The sequence below is a fragment of the Lepus europaeus genome, chromosome 17 (assembly GCF_033115175.1).
Source record: "Lepus europaeus isolate LE1 chromosome 17, mLepTim1.pri, whole genome shotgun sequence".
NCBI lineage: Eukaryota > Metazoa > Chordata > Mammalia > Lagomorpha > Leporidae > Lepus > Lepus europaeus.
The window spans coordinates 36,509,807-36,530,773 of record NC_084843.1 but is presented as its reverse complement, the minus strand read 5'-3'; the positions used below and the strand labels follow the sequence as shown (position 1 = coordinate 36,530,773).

At 46.3% G+C, this 20,967-nt stretch overlaps 1 protein-coding gene across 4 annotated transcripts in view; it reads right to left on the bottom strand.

The window, feature by feature from the left end:
- Window positions 1-9,200: 9,200 nt before the first annotated feature.
- The window catches only part of IDE (insulin degrading enzyme), a 115,627-nt gene continuing 103,860 nt past the window's right edge, over window positions 9,201-20,967 (bottom strand). For 3 of the 4 annotated variants that reach the window (XM_062215196.1, XM_062215197.1, XM_062215199.1), the window contains exons 22-25: window positions 20,120-20,181; window positions 17,388-17,460; window positions 16,673-16,740; window positions 13,763-16,056 (exon numbers count right to left, since the gene is read on the bottom strand). In XM_062215196.1, the coding sequence (XP_062071180.1) occupies window positions 15,961-16,056; window positions 16,673-16,740; window positions 17,388-17,460; window positions 20,120-20,181 (299 nt within the window). In that variant the 3' untranslated portion in view covers window positions 13,763-15,960. Of the gene's footprint in view, window positions 13,731-13,762; window positions 16,057-16,672; window positions 16,741-17,387; window positions 17,461-20,119; window positions 20,182-20,967 lie in introns of those variants that run through there. The other variant, XM_062215198.1, reaches the window with a different exon arrangement.

Sequence of the window (20,967 nt, the reverse complement as noted above, 5' to 3'; positions counted from 1 at the left end):
CCTGTTCAAATACATCGCCTTCCATCCACTCACCTCCATCCTATCAACCTTGTCTTCCTATGTTCTCCCAAGTCCTTGGGCCCCTGCACCCACGTGGGAGACCCAGAAGAAGCTCCTGGATCCTGGCTTGGGATCAGTGCAGCTTCAGCCATTGTGGCCATCTGGTGAGTGAACCAGTGGAAGGAAGATCTCTCTCTCTCTCTCTCTGCCTCTTTGTAATTCTGCCTTTAAATAAATAAGTAAAAAATTTTTAAAGAAATCCCAAGGGTTTAGAGGTTGTGTGGGAAAAGCCAAATTCTTGACACCTTTCATCTACTTATGCTGCACAAGGCAAGGTATAACACCAACAAATAGCTGTACTAATAGTACAGTGTCAGACATGGCACACATATTTTCCCTAATTCTTATAACAACACTGAAGAGGTTTGTGTTAGTATCATTTCACAGATAACACAGTTGAAGCTCAGAAAGTTAGCCAAAGTTTTCAAGCTGGAAAGCAATAGACTGGAGCATGTTGATACAAGCATAGCCCTTGGGCTATTACATCCATGTTATTAACTTCAATTTACTAATTAATGCATTCTACAAATCTTTATTTATTTTTTAAAACAGATTTATTTGTTTATTTATTTTGAAGGTAGAGTTACAGAGAGAGGGGGAGAGACAGAGAGAGGAGAAATACCTTTATTCCCCAAAGGCCACAACAGCTAAACTGGGCCAGGCCAAAGCCAGGAGCCAGGAGCTTCTTCTGGGTCTCCCACGTGGATGTAGGGGCCCAAGGACTTGGGCCATCCTCCACTGCTTTCCCAGGTGCACTAACAGGGAGCTGGATCAGAAGTGGAGCAGCTGGAACCTGAACTGGCAACCACATGGGAGGCAGAGGCTCAACCTGTTATGCCACAGCGCTTAGGCCCTCTGCCTTTCAAATAAATGACAATAAATATGAAAGTTTTAAAGAGAGAGGTGGTCATTTCGGGTGGTGGGGGGAGTACTTATTAAAGATGAAGATAATTATATTTAGAGAAAATAAGATTGCAAAGATGTTGCTAATTATTGTTGCTACATGATAAATACAAAGAAGAGCCTTTATCCATTCTATTTTTATGTAATTTGAAAACTTGCTTAGTTCAAAGTTGTTTTTTTAAAAGAAAGTGGTGGGTAGGGGTGGCAGACAGGATGTGCAAGGAGTGTTTGGAGGCCAAATAGGTAAGTCAGGGAACATTTAAGAAGGTGACAATGGAACAAAGACTTGGAGGAGATGGGGGAGGGAGTTTGTGGCTCTCTGAGAAAGAATGTTCCAGGAGAAGCAGGAGCTAGGGCAGAACCCGAGGATGGCAGGGAGCCTGGCATGCCTGGCAATAGGGTGAATGGGGTGGGGACAGGCACAAGGGTCATATCCAACAGGAAAAGTTCAGGAAATTCAATGGAAAGGAGAAAAAGACTCAAAGAGGTATTTCACAGAGAAGGACATGGTCAACATGCATATTAAAAGATGCTTTGCCAAGCATCATTACACATTAGGGAAATACAAGGTAAAACCATAATGCTCCACCACTGCCCCTCTCCCCCCCCCCCAAAAAAAAAGGTTGAAATTTAAAAGGCAGGTAATACCGAGGACTGCAGAGAAAACAGAACTCGCCTCCGCTGCTGGTGGGTGTGTGAATCAAGGCAGCAATTCCATTTCTAGGTCTGTATATTCAGCAGGAAACCATGTGCACGTGCACCAAAAACCAGAAAAAAAAAAAAAGAGTGTTTAGAGCAGCACTATTCTCAACATTCCCAAACTGGGACCAATCCAAATACCTGGTGAAATGGATAAACAGATGGCATTATGGCCATACAATGAGCATTTAGAATAACAAAAAATACAGATGAATCACACACAAAGACTGAGCAGGGAGGCCAATGTTGTGGCACAGTGGGCACCTGTACGTGGGCCACTGTACCCACCTGCGAGACCTGGATGGAGTTCCAGGATCCTGCCTTCAGACTGGCCTAGCCCTGGTCGTTGTGGTCATCTGGAGAGTAAACCAGCAAATAGAAGACATCTGGCTTCCCCTTCCCCTTCTCCTCGCTCTGTAACTCTTTCAAATAATAAATAAGTCTTAAAAAACATTGAGCAGAGGAAGCAGACACAAGGATTCATGTTTTAAACAAATATACAGTGTTATTTTTAAAAAATTACTAATTTATTTGAAAGGCAGAGTTACACAGAAAGAGAGAGGGAGAGAGAGAAAGAGGGCTTCCATCTGCTGGTTCACTCCCCAAATGGCCTCAATGGCCAGAGGTGGGCCAATCTGAAGCCAGGAGCCAGGAGCTTCTTCCAGATCTCCCTCGTGGGTTCAGGGGCCCTTGGGCCATCTTCCGTTGTTTTCCCAGGTGCATTAGCAGAGAGCTGGATCTGAAGTGGAGCAGCTGGGACTTGGACCCATATGGGACGCCAGCACTGCAGGCAGCGGCTTTACCCACTATGCCACAGCGCCAGCTCCCACAAAGGATGCAATACTGTGTGATCTATTTATGTAAAATCAAAAACAAGCAAAATGTTATCTGTATATCATATAGTGGTTACTCCCATGGAGAAAGTGACTGCAAAGGGAGTGTGGGAACTTGGGGAGCTGAGTGTCCTGTTTCTTGATCTAGATTCTGGTTAAATGGATGAGCTTAATCTGTGTGCTGATGATATGTACACTTTGTGTCTCTGTATCATACTTCAACAAGACACTCAAAAAAGTCATGTGGGGGCCAACGCCGTGGCTTAACAGGCTAATCCTCTGCCTTGCGGCGCCGGCACACCGGGTTCTTTCTAGTCCTGGTTGGGGCACCGGATTCTATCCTGGTTGCCCCTCTTCCAGGCCAGCTCTCTGCTATGGCCTGGGAAGGCAGTGGAGGATGGCCCAAGTGCTTGGGCCCTGCACCCGCATGGGAGACCAGGAGAAGCACCTGGCTCCTGGCTTCGGATCAGCACGATGTGCCGGCCACAGCGGCCATTGGAGGGTGAACCAACGGCAAAAAGAAAGACCTTTCTCTCTGTCTCTCTCTCACTACCCACTCTGCCTGTTAAAAAAAAAAAAAAAAAAGCCATGTGGGGTGTCTTGGTTCCCTCCCTGGAGGTGCCAGTGACATTTTCAGGACCTGCATGTCCCTTCCCATGCAGAATCAGAGAGACACAGAGAGCAGAAGATGCTGGCTTAAAAACGAAAGGGCAGAAGATGTGGTTTCTCAACTCGCAGAAGTAACCTCTACATTCAAAGATCCTTGGGGCTGGGTGTTTGGTACAGCAGTTAAGTAGATTCTTGGGATGTCCATATTTCATACTGAAGTGCTGGCTTCAGGTTCTGACTCTGTTTCTTACCCAGTTTCTGGACAACACATACTCTGGGATGTAGCAGGTGATGGTTCAAGCACTGGAGTCCCTGCCACCCACGTGGGAGACCTGGATTGAGTTCCCAGCTCCCAGCTTCGGCTCTAGCCCAGCCGCCGTCCAGGCTATTCCAAACATGGGATAGAGAGCCAACAGGCTCCTGTGCCCGCACTCTCTTTCAAATAAATAAATAATTTCTAAAAAGGAAATGGGGAACACAATGGGAATAACTATAGAGTTATTTTTATCACCCTCCACCAGCAAAAGCTTTAATACCTTTGGCATGGTTCTGCTCTTTTCTTAGTTTTTCCTAAAGTGTGTAAATAGGACCCAAGTAGGTTCAACGAAAAAGGAAAGAGGCTTTAATTCACTTTGAAAAAATGTTAAGTTCCAGGCAAGGCAGATACTGTTCATCCCTGGAAAGAGAGGAATTTCAACCCAAATTTAATATCAGTATATGAAAGAATAGATTTGAGAACTTGGGCTATTTTTAAAAGATGAGGGGGAAAGGAGATGAAATTCGTGATTAAATAGACTTAGCACCAGCGAAAACCTGAGGCTCCCGAGCACCCGAGTCTGGTGCTGATGGCCCCTTACCTCCGATGTGCGCACACACAAAACCTTTCGTTCCTTTGCGCACGCGGTGCAGGGCCACCACATGTAACTTAAACAGCGTGTGGAAATGTGCCAGAGAATTTTGTGAGCTGCTATCCACCCTCCTTCAAAAAATGAACGCGGCCGTGTACCTCCACGCACCAAGCTGACTTCACCGAATGACAAAGGAAGTCCTTGACAAGACCAAAGCGCAGGGCTAAGCAGAAGAGGCAAGGGGACAGCAGCAACTCCATTTTGGAAGTGCTAATGCGCTGCCTGGGACGCCCACAACCCACGCCTGACAGTTGAGACAGTGAGGGGAGGAGAGGACGGCGCTCACTTTTCCAGCACGGGTGCCTAGATGGGCACAAGGCCGCTGAGACATCTAGCTGGCCTTTGGCGCGCTCAGCATCCCGCGCCTGCCTTGGCCGGCGCCGACGCTTGCGCTCTTGGCTTAGCGCGCTGCTCCAGCAGGCGATCCCCGCCGAGAGCGTGCCACCACGCCCGGCTTCGCTCAGCTCTGCGTCCCTGGCACCAGCGCAGGGAGCCGCGCAGAGGCGGCACCGGAGAAACAGTTGCCCCAAAGTACAGGCCATGCCAATCGTGCCTCACAAAAGCTGGCAATGTTTTAAAAACGGACTGCGAAAAGGGATACACAGGCAAAGACATTTGGATGAGTTCCTTTTTGGACACGCTGAGTCCGAAATGGCTGTGCCAACATCCAGGTGGGGATGCCAGGAGGCGCCTGGGAACGCGTGTGCAGCGCACGGGCAGGCTGGGTTTGGACCTGAACCTCCGAGCGTGACAGAAGCGTCCGATGAGCCCCGAACGAGGCCCCACGTGCAGCAGGACGGCCGCCCGCCGACGTCTCAGCCGCTCGCCGCTGCCTCCTCGCGGTCCCCGGCCCGGCCCCCGGGCTGCCCTCGGCTGCCCGGAGCCACCGCAGCCGCCCCGGGGACGCTCCGCCTGTGCCTTCGCCGCCTCTCCCCCACGCCTGCGTCGGCGCGGCTCCGCGGTCGCTCACCCAGCCCAGGGGCGCCACGGGCTCCTCTTCCACCGACGCCTCCCGGCGGGGCCCCAGCAGCCGGGCCTCGGGCCACGCCGCCGGCCGCGCGTTCTCAGCCCCGGGCTCCGGGGAGGCCGGGCCACCAGCGAACACCGGCGTCCGTGCCTCGGCCGCGGCCGCCCCCGGGGAGACCCCGGACGGCCCAGGCAGGGCGGCGGCGCGCGCGCTCGGGGAACGGCGCGCGGGCGCGCGGGCGGAGAGCCCGGTGCCCCCGTCACGCACCTGCGCGCGCGCTGCAGAAAGCGCGGGAAAGGAGCTCGCGCTCCCGAAGCCCTGGCTCTGGCCTGGCGAGAGGCCCACGGCCTGAATCCGAGGCTGTTCGTGGTCTCGCGGCCCACACGGGCCCTCAGCCGGGAGCGAAGCTCGCGGCCAGCAGCGGCTCTGCCCGCGCCCCCGAGCGTCCGCGGCCCCGGGCGTGGGCCTTCGTCCTCACCCGCACCTGTGGGCGGCGCCACCTCCTGGTCTCGGGTCCCCCAGGCTGGGGGCGCAGGCTGGGGTGGGGGTGGGCAAGGGAGAAACGCCACGGCCCGTACCGAGGCTCTGTGGTTTTACTCAGGAAGGGCAGCTCCGCCCACGAGGGCACGCCGAGGGAGCTGGTAGACTTCACAGCTTTGCTGCAGCTGGGCGAGAGCGGCAGAAGCGAAAATGGGAGCTGCCAATCAAGTCCTCAGGAGAAAGCTACCCCACATGATTGCATCTGCATATTCCCCATCAGATCCTGTGAGCAGCCTATCTTAAGCTAAGGTACTTTTGCAGATGTCAGATTTCTATTTGCATAATTCTCAGTGATCTCATTTCAAAAAATTTCCACTCTAATATAAGAAGAACTTTAAAAGTCCATGAAAAAACGGCATTACAACATAAGGTCTGGGCCGACTTTGTGGTGCAGCAGGTTGAGCCGCTGCTCCGGAAGCCTGCATCCTCCATCAGAGTGCCTGGTTTGAGTCCTGCTCCACTTCCAATCAACTTCTTGCTAACGCACAGCCTGGGAGGCAGCACTTGATGGCTCAGGTGCTTGGTAACTGACACCCACTGGGGAGACCTGAATTGAGTCCTAGGCTCTTGGTTTAGGCCTGGCCCAGCCTTGGCTGTTGTGGGCATCTGGGGAGTGAATTAGCCAATGGAAGGGCTCTCTTACTGTCTGTCTCTCCCTCTCTCTGTCACTCTAGCTTTCTTTCTTTCTTTTCTTTACCTTTTTTTTTTTTTTAAGACTTATTTATTTTACTTGAAAGTCAGAGTATCAGAGTTACACAGGCAGAGAGAGAGAGATCTTCTATCTACTGGTTCACTCCACAATTGGCCACAACGGGCAGAGCTGCACTGATCCGAAGCCAGGAGCCAGGGGCTTCTTCTGGGTCTCCCACACGGGTTCAGGGGCCCAAGGGCTTGGGCCATCTTCTACTGCTTTCCCAGGCCATAGCAGAGAGCTGGATAGGAAGTGGAGCAGCCGGGACTCGAACCAGTGCCCATATGGGATGCCGGCACTGCAGGCGGCGGCTTTACCCACTACGCCACAGCACCAGCCCCAACTCTGGCTTTCAATAAATAAATCTTAAGGAGGAGGAATAAAAAGGGGCCAGCATTTTGGTGTAGTGGGTTAGGCTGTTGCTTAAGATACCTACATCCCTTGTCAGAGTGCCAGTTGGAATGCTGGCTACTCCACTTCAGATCCAGCTTCCCGCTAATACACCTGAGAGGCAACAGATAATAGCTGAGGTATCTGGGTCCCTGCTGCCCATGTGGGAGAACAGGATGGAGTTCCTAGCTCCTAGTTTTGACCTGACCCCACCTCAGATGTTCCAATCATTTGGGGGGCATGAACTGGCAGATGGAATCTGTTTCTCATCTTCTCTTTCAAACATATAAATCTTTTTTAAAAAAAAGGTTTGGGGGGCTGGCGCTCTAGTAGGCTAAGCCTCCGCCTGCAACGCTGGCATCCCATATGGACACCAGTTTGTGGTGGTGCTCCTTTTCTGATCCAGCTCTCGGCTATGGCCTGGGAAAGCAGTGGAAGATGGCCCATGTCTCCCATGTGGGAGATCTGGAAGAAACTCCTGGTTCCTGCCTTTGGATTGGCCCAGCTCTGGCCATTGTGGCCATTTGGGGAGCGAACCCTAAGATGGAAGACCTTTCTGTCTCTCCCTCTCTGTCTGTAACCCTACCTCTCAAATAAAAATAATTTTTTTTTTAAAAAGTGCTAGGTACTACTTAAAAAAATAAGGTTTGGGGCCAGCACTGTGGCAAAGCAGATAGGGCCGCCACCTATAGTGCTGGTATTCCATTTGGGCACCGGTTCGAGACCCAGCTGCTCCACTTCTGATCCAGCTCTCTGCTGTGGCCTGGGAAAGCAGTGGAAGATGGCCCAAGTCCTTAGGCCCCTGCCCCGACATGGGAAGACCTGGAGGAAGCTCCTGGCTCCTGCTGGCTTCGGATAGGCGTAGCTCCAGCCGTTGTGGCCAATTGGGGAGTGAACCAGCAGATGGAAGACCTTTCTTTTTCTCTCTCTCCCTCTCCTTCTCTGTGTAACTCTGACTTTCAAATAAATACATCTTTAAAAAAATAAGGTTTATTTTGGTGCAAAAATTGAGAGCCTTGCATATATTTTTCACATGCATTTTCATGGACTTTTTGAAATAACCTTGTATGAACAATATTACCCTCATTTTTTTATTTCTATTTCTTGCTATCAGTTTATTTTATCAAGTAAAGTAGGAGGAGGTTTGAAAATATTTCTAGAAGAAAATTGAGGTAACTGAGTGAATAAGATACATTTTCTAGCCATGTTCTTTTTTAAGTTAGTTCCTGGAATTTTCCCCAGTGATGGTGAGAATTTCTTTGGTTGGCAAGCAACAGCACTGAAGATAATTTTACCCATCTTCCCACATTTTTGTCCTGCATGGTACATTACATAAATTGGAATTGGTGCAGATACAGTGAAAGAACCAGTTTTATGGAGAGCCTTCTGCACTAAGAAAGGCTTTGTCTCCATCTGGTGGACAATCTTAGCTTTGCAACACCAGCAGTACTCCAGCCCTGCTGCATGTTAGGATCACAATCCAATCCACAGGCAGCGCCCCAGGCCAAATCCATCAGAGGGGTCAGAATAGGACCCAGGGTTATTTTATTTTATTTCTTATTAAAGACTTGCAGCAATTCTATTGTGAGATTAGGGTTAAGAATAGGTGAATTTTTTTTCTAAATTGTGGCACAACCACACAATAGACTACTTTTTTTTTTTAAATTATTTATTTATTTGAGAGGTAGAATTACAGTGAGAGAAAAAAAGGTCTTCTTTCCACTGGTTCACTCCCCAAATAGCCGCAACGGACATAGCTGTGCTGATCCGAAGCCAGGTACTTCCGTCCGGAATCCCATGTGGGTGCAGGGGCCCAAGCACCTGGGCCATCCTCCACTGCCTTCGCTGGCCACAGCAGAGAGCTGGACTGGAAGAGGAGCAGCCGGGACTAGAACTCGGCGCCCATATGGGATGCTGGCACTGCAGGTGGAAGATTAGCCTAGTGCGGCCCCAAGAATCGGTGAATCTTAAGTCAGTGATGAATATGGAACACTCAATCCTTGCTTAAGACCATCATAAAATAAAAAGAACCATCTATGTAGGTAAATGACAAATGCTTCCTAGGGCCCTTTTATGCCTTCCTGGGTGGAAATCAAGGAGTTTCTGGCAATATAAAAAAAAATTGAAATCTATCAAAACGCCTTCCTGTGCAAGTCTCCCTATGATGAGGCAGCAAGTGCTGAGCAAAGACATTCAAATACACAGACACACATACACACATCATACACAAAAGCACGTGTACACTCACAAGTACACGAGCACAATATAAACACACATATACATATATACACACACATACAGTATACACACATACACACATACACAATCAGACTTGTTCCTGGGCAAAACTGTCCAGCAGTTTCAACCTAATTTTAATGCCTTATGTATAGGTAGACAACTTTCTTATGTATTTTCTCACTTAATTCTATTAAGGACTGTAATTCACACTCTGCTGGCAAGGCTACAAATTGGTGACTTTGTAGAAAATTTCTTGGCATAACTCCGAAAGTCGAACATGCACACTTCCACTATGACCTCACCTGTATGTACACTCACAGAAATACATGCAGGCATGTGCCCAAAGGCATAGTTAGAGAATGTTTATAGCAGCTTTATTTCTAAATAACTCAGAAGTGGGAACCTATATGCTTTTACACAGAATGGATAAATCATGATATTCTCATATGATGGAATACTTTAGTAAAACTGGAAAAAACTATAGCTACTTACACAACAAATAGGTAAATCTCACAAATATAATTTTTCATAGACATAATACACAACGCATACCAGGGTACTCCAAAAAAGTTCATGAAAATGTGCTTTATTAGAACACTAAGTAAAAGATGCCCCTGAAAGATTCTCCAAAATATGCTCTCCAGCTACAGTACAGAACAAGTGCTCCAGCTCTACAGATGGAACAGAAACCTAAAATAACTGAAAAATGCAAGAAGCTTGTACTTGGTAGCCTCAGTATTTCCAATTTTATAGCTATGATAGTCTGCATGAGACGGTATCTCATTTTGGCTCTTAAAATATTTTCCCAGCTTTTGATTTTTATGATATAGAACATTTGCATTTTCCTAAAAAGTTATCTCAGGTCTTTCGGTCCCATGCCCCAGAACCAGACTGCAGACAACTGCTGATCTTCTCTCCTAACAATATGTAAATGTTTTTTAAAAATTACTTACTGGAGAGTCAGAGAGACTCAGAGAGCAAACTCTCATCTGCTTGCTTCCTCTCCAGACAGCCTGCAGCCAAAGCTGTAGCTGGGAACACAATTCAGCCTCCCACATGGCTGCCCAGAGCCCAATTGCTGGAGCTGCCTCCTCGGACCTACATCAGCAGGAAGCTGGAGTCAGGGACGGACCCAGGTAAGAAACCCAGGCACTCACTCCAATATGGGGGCAGGCATCTTACCCTCTAGGCCAAACACCACCTCTGACTAGTTTTACCTCTCATTGTGGCTTTACTTTGTACTTCTGTGATAACCAAGGGTCTTCAGTATCTCAATTGGACACTAACTGCTGACTGCCTGTATCTTCTTTAGTGAAACATCTATTCTTTCACCAAATTCTTGAGTTGCCCTACTGTAATTTTTAGACTTCACTATATATTCTTATACTTGAGGCACTTTCAAAAGTTTGTGGAAAACAGAATTAAATGGTAAGTTTTGGGGCAGGTGTGTGATGCAGCGTTTGGCACCACCTGAGACACCAGCATCCCACATGGAAGTGACTGGGTTTGAGTCCCAGCTCTGCTTCTGATCCCAGGTTCCTGAAAACGCACATCCTGGGAGGCAGCAGGTGATGGTCAAGTCCCTGCCCCCATGTGGGAGATCTGGATGGAATCCCAGGCTCCTGGCTTTTGCCTGGCACAGCCCTGGCTGTTATGGGCATTTGAAGAATGAACAAGTGGATGGAAGGTCTCTTTCTTTCACATTAAAAAAAGAAAAATTTTGTTGCAAAAACACTTTCCATTCAGGTCTCTCATGTGGGTAGCAGGGACTCAAGCACTTGAGCCACCATCTGATACTTTCTCAGGTGCATTAGCAGGGAGCTGGATCAGAAGCAGAGCAGTGGGGACTTAAACCAGCACTTTGATACAGAATGCAGGCATCCCAAGTGGTAGCTTAACCCATTGTACCACAGTGCCCACCTGGGGAGATCTGGTTTTTAAAGAGAAAGAGAAAGAGAAACTCCTATCCACGGTTCACTTCCTCAAATGGCCACAACAGCCAGGGCTTGGACAAGCTGAAGTCAGGAGCCAGGAACTCAATCCACGTGCCCCACGTGGGTGTGGGGGCCCAAGTATTTGGACTATCTTTTGCTGCCTTCTCAGGCACATCAGGAGGGAGCTGGATTGGAACTGGAGCAGCTAGAACTTGAACTGGCACCCATATGGGACGCCAGTACTGCAGACAGCAGCTTAACTTGTTGGCCCCATTCCATCCCCATTTTTTAAAATGTCATGTATGATTTCCTCCTTAAGGCATGAAACTATCTGGACCTGGAATTTTCTTTGTGGGAAGAGTTTTAATTATAAATTCAGTATCTACCTACCTACCTACCTACCTACTTTCCTGGCAGACAGAGAGAGACAGCTCCCACCTGCTGGTTTACTCCTTTAATACCTGCAACAAGCTAGGAGCTGAGAACTCAAGCCAGATCTCCCATGTATGTAGTAGCAGGAATCCCCACACTGTGAGCTATCATTACTGCTTCCCAGGGTCTGCGTTAACAGGAAGTTGGAATTAGGAGCCAGAGATCAAACTCAAGCTTGATATGGGACATGAGCGACTAACTGGCATCTTATCCTTGCTAGGCCAAAGGCTTGCCCCTGAATTTAATTTAACAGATAAGGAAATATCCATGTATTTTGAAGTCTGTTTCAGCAATCTATCTTTCAGTGGATGTACTCATCAGACCTAGGCCGCCCATCTTGCTGATATATAGTTGTCTGGCATAATGACAAAGGGGACAAAAGCCACACCTCCCTTTGGTGAGGCCAAATTTCTCCAGAAGATTCTCCACTGCATTATTTATGGGTAAGGTATAATGACATCTGCAACTTACTCTCAAAGGATTAGGCAAACACATGAGACACACAGAGGGAGAAAGGGATGTGAAACAGACATAAAACTGGTGAATACAGACTGGAGGGTAATGGGAATTCACTGCATTATTTTAACAACTTTTCTAAATATTTAACACTTTTCAAAATAGAAAGTCAAATAATATATTCATATTAGCCAACCCAGTGATTTATAGAAAAATCACATACATACTCTCCACAAGGAAGATTATCACAGATCAGAGCTTGAAAATCCTAAATATCCCCTAAAGTAGATTCAATAAACAAACTGCATTACGATATGGTACTAAACATCCAACAGCAGAAATATCACACTTTTACCAAGTGTCTTCATGTGGAAACTGCTCAGTATACAGACTATTGAGGATAAAAGTTACAACACTGAATATGTAGCCTTTTTCTATATGAGCAGGAAAAAGACTACAAAGAAACACAATGCCAACAGCACTGTCCAGAGGACTCTCCTGTCTCAGAGGAGGGATAGAGTGACAGGTGAACCTGACATTTCACTCTTCTTTTTAATCACTAAAAGGATTCTAGATACTTCCCCCTACTCCAGGGGTGACAGGAAGGACAGCTTACATTGATTAAGGCCTTACCAGGCCGCAGGGTATGGGTCAGGAAGGGAGATCCTGCAGGCAGTGGTAATCACTGGCCACCAGGCAGCCCAGCAAAGTGGACTCAACGGTGGCTTGGAGGAGCCCAGACTGTGACATCTGGTCTCATACCCTCCCAAATAGGTACAAGCTGGGAGATCAAGTAAGATGGTGCCCGGAAGATGAAGTGACATCACAAATGAAAAGCAGCTGCCCTGCCACCTGTTTCCCAAGTACACTTAACGGCCTTGGAGGCTTTCATTACAGGAACTCCAGAGGGCCCAGTGAGAGCCACAGTCTGAAGATCTGAGTGCAGGTTTGAATCTGTGCTTCCTGCAGGCTCCTGGGCAAACTGGTCAGATTTTTAGAAACTATTTCCACCTCCAAACTCCAGGATGAAGACAAAAATTGTGATCACCATCCTCCACAGTCAGAAGATTACTGTGGCAGCCCACCAGATGACATCTCTGAGGGTGGTCTCTGATCTTTCCAGTGCTTTATTTTAGCTGTTAGTGTCAACTGAAGAGTACTGGCTGTTCAAAATGCTGCCATCCCACTGGAGAGTTACGTTCAAGAAAAGCCACAATTCAGCACTACCAGTAAGCTTTGCCACCACAAATCGTGGAGAATACAAGTGTTTGAACAAGTAAGAACAATGAACTTCATGGTGGCACGGAATCCGAGGGCTGGCCAGGGAAGCATTAAGGGCAGAAATCACCCCTACAAAAGGAAGATAAGTATGTGAGAATCCTTGGTTTTGTCACAAGCATCCCCGGATGCTGGATTACAGAATATGAGGAAGGGACCAATCAGCTCCCCGCAGTGCTGTAAGAGAAAGGAAACTGCCCCAAGCTATAAAACCCCGGGTTGCTCTTGGCCTCTGATGGGGCTGCTGCATCCTCGCTGAACACAGGGCCGACTGTGTGAGCTGGACCACTGTCCTAGGTGGGAAGCTGAGGTCCCAGCCGATTTCCTGTTGAAATGCCTCCTGGAGCCAGCCATGAACAGAAGGCATGCGTGGACAGGCAGTCAGAAGCCAGCGGCTGGACAAGATAGCTGCCTCACCTGTGGCCGCAGATGTGGCAAGAAGACAGAAACACTGACTGTAGAGGAGGGAAGTAGTTTGTTTTCCTAGCCTTTACATTTTTTTTTTTTTCAAGTAAGATCAGGGGCAAATATCTTCCCGGGTTTGGGGTCAGTGATACTGCACCAGTAATTCAGTCCCAAATACCAAGGCTGCTGTTTTACAGAAGTTACCTATTTGAAGGAGAGTGAGATGGAGCCATTTATTTAACTAAATCACTGTTACCCAGATATGCTCAAAGAAAATACATTAGAATTCACAGGTTTCTGCCCGAGGAACAACAAAAGCACACAACCTTGTCACATCAGATGTTGAGAGGTAGGCTGAGAACTGGCCACTGGACTGTTTCTCTAGAACTGGAAAAAAAACACAAAGGCAAACTCAGAGGTTAAATTCAGGCAGTTTATTGTAAACAGGATAACCCTAGCACTCCTCCATACTGGCTGTGTGACGTGCTTTCTCTATCACATCAGCTGGCCAAAAAGAAGACTTTTTTTTTTTTTTTAAGAAAAAAAGTCCCAGGCAACTAATAACGCATTCGTTTCACAGACCTCGCCTGCTGAGCACTGAGTAAGTAGCTGTATCTGGGTAAGTCTGTTATTGCTCATGGGCTGCAGCTTGGACTCACTCAGATGAATCCATTAGTATGCCTGAGAGATCCCTCAGCAGCTCTGGACCCGCCCTGGGACCTGGGAAACTCTGGAGTAACTCAACAGCAATCGCAAGTTTGTGGAAGAAGACATGAGGTGGTTTTCAGACCTCTTCATGTGCCTTCCTCCTAAACATGATACTTGTGAATTTCAGCCACTTTGTTAAAAAAGAGATAAAAGCTACTCACCAGCACATACTAACTTTCCACAGAAAAGGCAGGTGGGTTTTTATTTACTCTTCCAGTACTAACTTCATTTACTCTGCAGGACTAATTTCAGGTCCATCTGCTGTGTATCTGCAGTTTGATGAAAAGCTGCATAGTCTACAAAATGCATAAAACCAGAAGGAAGTGATGGTGCCACATACCTTCTGATGGACAGAGGTGGGCTGCACACAGGGCGGCCCTTGAGGGTAAGGAGAGAAAGACGGCTACAGCACCACAGTGACCTGACCGCAGCAATGGAGCCCTGCTTTTCGAAGCAGTCCCCTGGTTGTGACTGTGTCATTCTTGCCCCAAATGGAGACTGTTTGGAAAATGGCAAATGTAAAAACTGAAGGTGTGAAAAGACAGGACTCCGCAGAAAGAACTCCTGGCAAACAAGTCACGTGAAAATGCCACTCTTGACTCTGCCCAAGTTAGGGGGCCACAGGGTCACTTACTGTTACTAGTGCCTGTATGTGGAAATATATTCACAATTTCTCTTGACACAATTTTAATAACAGTAAATATCTCAAAACAACTACAGTAACAATTTCATCTAAAATAGTTTTCTATGAAAAAAATATTTTTTAAAAAGTCCACTCTAGTTATTATCTGTGATTGTATGTTTATATTTATATATTCAAAAAATAACACTTAAGGCAAGATTAGACTGGTAGCAGTGAGGGACTTTAGTCTTAGGGAGACTTGCTATTTAAGAATGCAAGACTTGACTTTTCATTTCTCCAAAAAGGTGGCCTTGTAGTTGTTGCCTTTTAAATTCGCAATGGGGTAAAATATTCTGGTTCACATACTGACTGCAATTTCCCTGTAGCACAAAGTCACAGGAGGTTGCAATAGCTGATGTTGGAAAAGCACGTCACACACTCAGCAGGATCTGAAGTCGACCCTACCTATACTCGTTAAATAAATACAACATGTTGATGAGAGAAAGTCAAACTGAGGGAACACTGCAAACCAACTATGAGCCACACTGTTTAACATGGATATGATTCAATCAGAAAGAAAGAAAACCACAGGAATCCTGAGAAATTCAGTTTGGGACAAAATCGATGTAAGGTAAATCTGTATTTCTAGCACTGTAAATAAGTTAGGGTGCTTTAGGGTTTTCCAGCATTTTACTAGTTGGAATAAAAAACATGTTCAAACTTTATAAAAAGATTAAAACCATGCCTTATAGAACCAGCAATTTCACCAATAAAACAAAATTGTTATCTTGTTCATCATCTGCCAAATGTAATGTTCTCCATTAATTTCCACGAAACCAGCAGGTAGAAAGCAAATTTGGGACCGGTTTCTACAAAGGTATTACCTTTCTAAATGTCTCGCAGTCTTCTCTGTCAACTTAAGGAGGCTTTTAGAAAAGAACTTTTACTTCCTTCAGACAAGTGACTATTTTACAGAACAGGAAAGAGAGATCCTATAGGAATATCATTCATCATTTTAAGCACTGTTATATAAGGGAAATTTCTCTTAGACATAAAAAGAAAAAAATTTAAAATATTTGAGAGGCATGTATTTTAAAAATATTCTACATCTATAAGATTCTGTAATTTAATTACTTTGGATTTTTAATATTTCTACATAATGACACTTGACAACTTCTTTGTATCGGTTTGTCTTTCTTAAAGTGAATCGGAAAGTACTAGAGTGGCCAAGATGGTTTCCCTAGGCCTCGGAAGATTCCGGAACGCATTCACTTCCACAGGGAATCTTCAGAGTTTTGCAGCCATGAAGTTAATATGTGGCTTCACAAGGGGAAAGAGGGGCAATCCACGTTTGAACTCGGTCATGTTCTGAATCACTTCAGGCTGAGGGGAAAAAATAACACAGGTTTTCTTTTAGTGTATTTAACCTACACATCAGGTTAAGAAGAAGACATCAACTTTTCTGGGGAGAGGGGCGCAGACACCCACTGTTTTCTACCTTCCACAATGGTGACTAGCTCATCTTGGATCACTAGGGCCACAGGGTCACCGACTGTTCTATGCAAACCTATGGCAAGCGTCCCCAGTGGGATTCTGGGCCAGAAGGAAGAGTCTTGGCTTTCCTCTGAGCACACGAAAGCTGGCTCAGTAGGGGCTCAGGACCAAGGCTCCAGCAGAGCAGCAGAGGCTGGTGTGCCCAGCCCATTTGCTCCTCTTGCAAGTAAATGCCAGTCTTTCTAAGTGATTAAAATACACAGGCAATACTGAGTGCGGGAATGGATGTGGCCAGAGATGACTCACTGCACAGTAACACAAGTGTTCACACAAAAGGCAAAGGCAGGCAAGGGCAGAGCTGAGTGACAGCCATTCGAGGAGAACGGCAAGTGGAAGCTGGAACATCTGGTGACCTGAAACATCTGTCTGTGTGTCTTGATGAATAAGCTCCCTCTAAGCAGGAAATCCTGACAGCACAATCTAACACCAGATTTACATTTCTTACTTGTGGCAAGGCTGGTGCTTGTGACAAGTTTATATCATTTTGACACGGGAACTCTCCAACAACAGGACCTATAAGAAAATTAAAGGTTGAATGCTCTGAACTTATACTTGCATGCAAGAGCAACTTTTCAAAACAAATCTAAGGCAGATTCAATTCATCATCAGATCCAGTTCCTGGAATTCTCAGATGCTCCTTTGCTTGTCCTGCCTTCTATCTGCACAATGACTCTTCAGTCTAGAGAGGTCATAAAGCCCTGGCTACAGCAGCTTGGCTGCCCAAGTCTGACCTGACCGGATGCTGAGGCTCTGGCTAGCCAGAAAGATGCAGTAAAATAACCCAGAAGGGCAGTGGAGTTAATAGGCATAGGGCAAACCATGGCCAGCAAAAGGCAGGAGATGGCAGGATGGAGCAGACGACTTGCTCACCCTTCCCCCCATATGCAGTGGCGCCACACAGCCTCTTTGAAGATTCCCCACCAGCTACCACCTGTGTGTCCTTGTGAAGCTTAGCTGTTGCCCTGGTATGAGCTCTCTCCTTCGTGGCTTCATTTCCCTCTTCCCCTTAACTTTTGTTTTGATAAAGCAGACCATCTCCAGTTCCCTTTGTCTACGCTTTACTTTCTGACACTCTAAGGCATGTCGCTATGGTAAGGAACAGCCATGAGGTGGCTCAACGTGAACCTAAACATAGGTTTTTCAAGAAAGTCAATACTCACAAGAATCCATTTCCCTGGCAAGAACATGGACAGACACCTTGTGTCTCCTTGGAGCATCTACTGCCAACATTTCCTGGGTAGAAAGAAGAGTAAGGTCATCCTTTTGCTCCACAAAGGAACTCAAAATGAAGTACTCTCCGATGACTATGAAGAAACTCAGTTAGATACTGAAAAGTTGCTGCCCAGGGTTGGGAAGACCACTTGGGGTTACATTTCAGATTTGAATTTTGTTTAATATATAGTGCATACATTCCAAGGCTGTCACTGAAAAAGAGCAGCGAGTAGATGAGATGCTTGTCTTCCTCTATACAAGGCAAAGGGAGCTATGAGGTAAAGAAAATAACTTGTCCAGCTGTCTCTCTGCACAGCCACAATGGCTCAAATCTCACTGCTGAAAAAGCTGCATTCAGGACACTGGCTTTTCCTATCAAACTCAGAACTGATAGCATTGCATTGTCCTTTTTCTTCTTGCTAAGGTGTAACTGGCTGTACTAACACTTGTATGCCTAGAAAGAGACCAGCTGCCTTGTACTTTTGCAGAGGATCCAGAGGGAGGAGGTGCAAGATCACCATTTTACCCTAGGAAACTCTGGCCTGCAGGCTGGGGACTGTTTCTTTTTCTTCACCCTCCCACACAGTAGCAGCAGTAATAATGAACTGGTTACTGGAAGCCCTAATATGGAGAACCATGTGAGCAGGCCTCACTGCTCAAGCTTTTACAAAGTCATTCTACCAAGAGTCAAGCACTGAGTCCTGTGCTGACAGCTCTAACAGATCCCCAGAAAACGGCACTGTGAAGCAGATGATCTCTCTCCTAAGGGATGTGAGCACAGGGCAGAACCAAGTTCCAGACCACTTAACACCTAATCACAGACACAAACCAGAAGTGGCTAGAATACCAAGGGACAGTTCTCAGGTGCTATGGTAATCATAAGGTGTAATTTTGGTCCTTGTCTCAAAAAACAGGCAGAGAATATTTTACACAACTTAGAGGCCCCAATATACCATAAAGAATGTATTTAGTACTTTAAATAGGTACAATTCTATTGCAAAAGCAAAAGAATTTGTGCACTTAGCATGTTTACTTTACATTATATATCTACTTAGCACAAATTCTGTTATACTTTTTAGAATCTTGGAATGCAGGAGAAGAGTCAGATGGTGTAAATCCTCCCCCACTTTCTTATGGGAAACCTTGGCTTTTTAAAAAGTATTTATTTATTTGAAAGATAACGTGACAGAGACACCCAGAGATTTTTCTATTTGCTGGTCACTCATCAAATGCCTCCAACAGCCAGGGCTGTGTCAGGCCAAAGTGAAGCACCTGAAACTCCACCCAGGTCTTCCATGTGGGTGGCAGGGACCCAAGTACTTGAGCCACTCTCTGCTGCCTCTCAGCTGGATGGGAAATAAAAGGACTGGGACTGGAAATGACACTCTGATGTGAGATGAGGGCATGCCAAGCAGTGCTTACCCTGCTATGCCACTATGCCTGCCCCTGAACCTCTTAAATTGTGCTGGGAAGTTTTCAAATGAATGACCGAATGAATAAAAAAATGCATTTACTTATTTATATATTTTTAAAAAGGCACATGCACGCACGCGTGCACACACACACAGATCTTATATCCGTTGGTTCATTCCCAAATGCCCACAACACCTGGGGTTGGGCCAGGCTGAGGCCAGGAGCCACGAACTCAATATGGTTCTTCCATATGTGTAGTAGGGGCCCAACTACTTGAGCCCCTACCTGGTGCCTCCCAGGGTGCACTTTAGCAGGAAGCTGGGGTCAGGAGCTGAAAAAGGACTTCACCTCAGGCACTGCCGGTCGCAGGGTCCTATGCAGCGTCTTAACTGCTGTGCCAAACACCCACAACCCTGTGCCACAAAGAATTTAATGGCAGTGCTTCTCCTTAATTTCTTTTTCTAAGAATCTGAGAGGTAGAGAGACAGACAAAGTTCCCATCTCTAGTTGCCTGCCGTGGTTGGTGCTGGACTAGGCTGGGCAGGCCTGAAGCCAGGAGTCAGGAATTCAATCCAAGTCTCTTATGTGGGTGGCAGGAACCCATTACTTGAACCATCACCACTGCATCCCAGCGAATGCTTTAGCAGGAAGCCGGAGTTGAGAACTGAACCCAGGCAGTGGGATGTGGAGTCCTAACCACTAAGCCAATGTCCACCCGATCTTGATAAACTGTCTCAGGGAGCACAAACACTCAAAACTCACAAGATCTCTGAACACAGCTCAAGGTGAATGAATAACCACACTTATTTAAAAAAGCAAAAACAAAACAAAACAAAACAAAAGAAGAAGCCTTAGTGGCACCTAAATGGGTGAAGACCATTTATAGTTGTAAGATCTTGGAAAATAATCTGATTCTGGAGCTTTTTTGCTTTCTTTGTTCTTCCCCACTAAACAAGCTCAGTAATATTCTTGGAAGGGTGGGGTGTAAACAGAGAGAAGAAACAAAAGGAGAGCCTGAAGAGGTGGATTTGGAAGCCAGGGAGGGTCTTCACAGTCCTTGGTGGAGAGGGAGAAGAAAACAGTCTGGGGTTCAATATGAATTGTCTGCATTGTTTTCTAACAGTAATAGGGGTTTCTGTCAAAAATACTTCAATCTCCAAAACTCCTTCACAAATCCAGTGTGAGTGGGTTTAAAGCAGTAATATACAACATAGCACATAAACTAGTTCCTTATCAGTCAAAATCTAAACATATGAATTCAACTTACCTTGTAAAATTTGATGATATCGTCCTTGGTAAGTGTCTTTAAATATGCAACTTCTATGTTATCTTAAAAAGAAATCAAACAATGACTTACTAATATTTCTCTCAAAAATATTCACTTACTTATTTTAATTTATTTGAGAAGTAGACAGAGGGAGAGGGAGAGACAGAGAAAGCTCCCATCAACTGGATCATTCCACAAATGCCTACAACAGCTGGGGCTAAGCCAGGTAAAAGCCAGGTGCTGGGAACTCAATCCAGGTCTTGGTGGCAGGGATCCAACAACTACTTGAGCTATCACCTGCTGCTTTCCAGGGTACACATCAGCAGGAAGCTGGAACTGGGGAACAGGTCCAGGACTTTACCCCAGGCGTTCTAATACGGAGTGCGGATATTTAAGTGGCACCTTAGGTGCTAGGCCAAATGCCTGCCCCTAGTATTTCCATACTAAATAGCTCATAATACTACACTAAATGATACTATACTTTACTCAAAGACTAAAGTACTCAATGTACTAAGGCTATCATTTGTTCCTACTGGTAGAAAGGGAATAGATTTCAAGTAAAAATAAGTGATGCAATGCCATGGACAAAGTCTTGGCTTAGGATCCAGGCCAGCCTTGATTCATCACTTGACTCTCACAGACTGCTGGATCTTGGGCTAGTCACTTCGACTTTTCTGAGCCTTAGCTTCCTTGAAATGGGGACAATCACTAATTTATGGAGCTATGGTAAGAATTAAAAAAACGATATATGGGGCTGGCATTGTGGTATAGCTGGTTAAGCCTCTGTCTGCAATGCCGGCATCCCATATGGGCACTGATTCAAGACCTGTCGGCCCCACTTCTGATCC